At 34.0% G+C, this 3,699-nt stretch overlaps 1 protein-coding gene across 1 annotated transcript; it reads left to right on the top strand.

The window, feature by feature from the left end:
* The first annotated feature begins 1,486 nt into the window (after positions 1 to 1,486).
* Positions 1,487 to 3,429, top strand: LOC107802538 (transcription factor MYB93-like). The gene is made up of 3 exons (XM_016626054.2): positions 1,487 to 1,653; positions 1,780 to 1,909; positions 2,434 to 3,429. Exons 1-3 carry the CDS (start codon positions 1,521 to 1,523, stop codon positions 3,215 to 3,217), a joined length of 1,047 nt encoding a protein of 348 aa, XP_016481540.2. The 5' UTR covers positions 1,487 to 1,520; the 3' UTR covers positions 3,218 to 3,429.
* Positions 3,430 to 3,699: the final 270 nt, after the last annotated feature.

The following is a 3,699-nucleotide window of genomic DNA, read 5'->3' as shown; positions in this document are numbered from 1 at the left end:
CCCCCTTTTACAGAATCTTCTCCCTCTATTTATAAGAAACAACCCCTTCTTGAACCTTAAAAGGTATAACATAAAGAATATCCAAGAGTATATTCCTACTGCCTCCTGTTGCACCTACACTACTACAAATATCGTGCGTTTTCTAACCGATGTCAGTCGTCGCGTTCTTTAACGACCAAAGGACGCTGTGTCATAAGGGTCTCGTCCCTTGTCGTATTTGCCAGTGGCCTTGGTCGTCCAAATTTGGACCTATACACTTTTAACCTCCCAGAAGTTTGGCCAAACAGGCTCTAATATAGGACAAAAGGGGGGCACTAATTAAGAACAAGCCTAATGTTGACTTATTACCATGATGATCACCTAAACACCGAAACCAAACCAAGCTAAAGACGTTTTCTCAAGTTTCGTAAATCAAAAGGTTAGCTGAATTATACAAGTAAGCTCTGTTACATCAACAAGTCAAGCATTAGAGTGTGCATACACTCAATTCAATTGAAAAATAAATTAAATGGGATAAAATAAAATGGCGGAATAGACTAGGATTTTAAGGAAAATTAGCTATGGTGTCTGTACTCTGCACACAAAAATAATTTTGACTAATTAAAGTAATTTCATTCAAACCATGCAAGCAAATGACGCAGGGAAAGCTCGTTCTGTTCGTTGCATGGTTGCGTCTTTTTTGACTTGCAAATCGCCTAGTCCCATTTTCACATCACCTGATCATTGTTTAATCCATTATTTTAATTATTTCTACAGTCATTAAAATCTCGAGTTTTGTATTAGTATCTATGGAGGTAATTGGCCAACCTAACTGGTTTGGCCTATACGGTACATTAATTACTTCTACCAATGTGTATTATCCGTACAAAGGGTACACGTGAAAATATCCATATAAGGCATGAACAATTAATTTTCGGGTTACATTATATAAAAATACTCTAACCATGTACATTGTTTCAGTCTTCATTAGTGAACTTGCTTAGGTTAACGAGCTTCTAAAAACTTATTCCTTCAGTTTTCATTTGAGAAAGAGCTGGGACATGTATATATAGTTCAATTCTTAAAACTATTCTTTATTTAGAAAATTTCCTTTAAAGATGCATTAACGTCATATATAAATTAAAGTCGTGTGAAGAAATGAAAAACAAGAAATCTACAGTACCATTTAGGTATGCATGGAGCATAATCTACGGACTAGATAATACAAAGAACAATCTACTGTCGGCAGTTTCCTCTAAACCTTGTCTAGAATTTTGACCAAGTAAATATCTAACTTAGATTAATAATGCTAAAAATAAATAATTTAGAGATTGTACCTTGTCTACTTATTATAGTCCGCATTAGTTAAAGAATACAATTAATTAACAAAAGAAAATAACAGTCAAATCAAATGTTGTTAAATGTATGAAGGACAAGAAACTAGCTAGACTTAGAATTGTATAAATACTACAAACATAGCTTCGGTAGCATCAAGAAGAAGTACGAAACAACAACTTATAAAGAAAAAATCTTCGACAAGAATGGGAAGGTCTCCTTGTTGTGATGAAAATGGCCTTAAAAAAGGACCATGGACTCCTGAAGAAGATCAGAAACTTATTGATTATATTGACAAACATGGCCATGGCAGTTGGAGAGCTCTTCCTAAGCTTGCAGGTTAGTTATTATTCCCCCCAAAAAAAAAAAATTAACACTCCATTTCACATCTTCTAAATTTTCTCTTCTTTTCTTATATCAAATATCATTTTCGACGATAACATTTGTTGTTTTCATATTCTACAGGCCTTAATAGATGTGGCAAGAGCTGCAGGTTGAGATGGACTAATTATTTGAGGCCTGATATCAAGAGAGGGAAATTCTCTGAAGAAGAAGAACAAACAATTCTTCATCTCCATTCCATCTTAGGAAATAAGTAATAATTATTTCACTACTTCATCATGACCTCTACTTTCGCTTTCCATGCGGGATTTTGTTGTCATTTTTTACGTCCTTAGTCATGTCAGTAGAATATATAGAGAACTTCTAGTTTTTTTATTTTTATATTTAACCGTATTTCATATAATATTGACCGGATAAGCTTACATGCATGGAGCAACATGAACAGTACTAAAAATTCACATAATAGATTCCAACTTGTTAAGGATTCAAGCATAGTTTTGTTGTTCTAATTACCCCCATGGGCGGAGTCAGGGTTGGGGAAGGAGGTTCATCTGAATCCCTTTTTACTGAAAAATTACACTATATATTGTTGGTCAAAAATATTTTTTATGTATATGCGGTAGATGTTGAGTTCCCTTGATTTCTTCTTATGTTTACTTCTTTATATATTGAACCCCTTACTGAATTTACTACAATTCGATCGATCTTTATTAGATGTTCCATCTTTTTCCTTGTTTGTAAAAATTCATTAATGATTTTGTGATATTATTGTTGTAGATGGTCTGCGATCGCGACACACCTACCAGGAAGAACAGATAATGAGATCAAGAATTTCTGGAACACACATTTAAAGAAGAAACTGATTCAAATGGGATATGATCCAATGACTCACAGGCCAAGAACTGATTTATTTGCAAGCTTACCTAATATAATAGCTTTGGCAAACTTACTTCAGCATCATCCACTAGAAGATCATGCTATAAGATTACAAGCAGAAGCTGCCCAATTAGCTAAGCTTCAATACTTGCAATTTCTATTCCAATCTTCATCAGCTTCCAATAATTACCCAATATCCACAAGCTCGAACACTCAATATAATCTTGGAGATTTTGGGACATTTAATTTGTCAAATTCTGTTAAGGAAAGTACTACGCCTTCTTTAAACTTATCCCATGTTGAAAATCAAACAATTTTCTCCAATGAAAACTCTGACTCTCAACTGCTCCAAAATCAAGATATTTCTTTAACTTTTCCAGACACACAACAAGTCCCTTTCAATTTCCAAACACATTTGAATAATACTATTAACACAAGTGATATTAATGGCCACAATTTTAATTATGATCAAGGAAATGATTCAACAAGTTCCCCATTGAATAATATTAATCTTCCTTCTCCAGCTTCTTCAAGTCGTTTGCCACCTTTGACTGAAATTTCTATTAGCAATAATAATCAAGGAGATTCCAGCAGTACTTCCACCAATGCAGCTGAAGGAATTACTTCTTCATATAATTGGCCTGAACTTTTTTTCGAGGAACATTTCATGCATGAGATTTCTTGATATAGTTGTCGGGATTGGAACTAAGTTGAAGTTTTGTGTATTAGTATTATTGATTTTTGAGCGATATATATGGATAGTGAGAATTTATATAGCCAATTTCAACTTGTTTGGGATTGAGACGTAGTTGTTACTATGTTGTAATATGATTGATTGTTGAGAGGGGCTCCGACATGTGTACACACGTTGACATTGCTAATGTATACCTGGAATTGTTGGGGGGGGGGTGGGGAGGGGGAATGTGTACCTGGAAATAGAGGTTATCAGTTTACAGTTCTTTTTTTATTTTTTTTTAAATCCGTGTTGTTGTATACTTTGTTATAATGTAAATATTCCTTTTTCATATTTTACTTTTTTCCCGTATAATATTTTTCTAAATCTTGGATTGTCTTAGGCTTAGAGAAAGGTTTAGGTATGGATTTTTCTCTTTATTTGCTTCATTCAACCTTTTTTTTTGATTGGGTAGAAGTTGCAGCGAGGTGGCA

This window comes from Nicotiana tabacum, chromosome 16, assembly GCF_000715075.1.
Source record: "Nicotiana tabacum cultivar K326 chromosome 16, ASM71507v2, whole genome shotgun sequence".
In the NCBI taxonomy this organism is placed as follows: domain Eukaryota; kingdom Viridiplantae; phylum Streptophyta; class Magnoliopsida; order Solanales; family Solanaceae; genus Nicotiana; species Nicotiana tabacum.
The sequence above is the reverse complement of the archived record's forward strand: the minus strand, read 5'-3'. Positions and strand labels throughout refer to the sequence as shown.

Bases quoted from the DNA above. Each gene is read 5' to 3' on its own strand.
- LOC107802538 (XM_016626054.2), top strand. From the start codon at position 1,521: ATGGGAAGGTCTCCTTGTTGTGATGAAAATGGCCTTAAAAAAGGACCA. The intron at 1,654-1,779 runs GTTAGTTATTAT...CATATTCTACAG, and splicing joins AGCTCTTCCTAAGCTTGCAG to GCCTTAATAGATGTGGCAAG. The intron at 1,910-2,433 runs GTAATAATTATT...TTATTGTTGTAG, and splicing joins CATTCCATCTTAGGAAATAA to ATGGTCTGCGATCGCGACAC.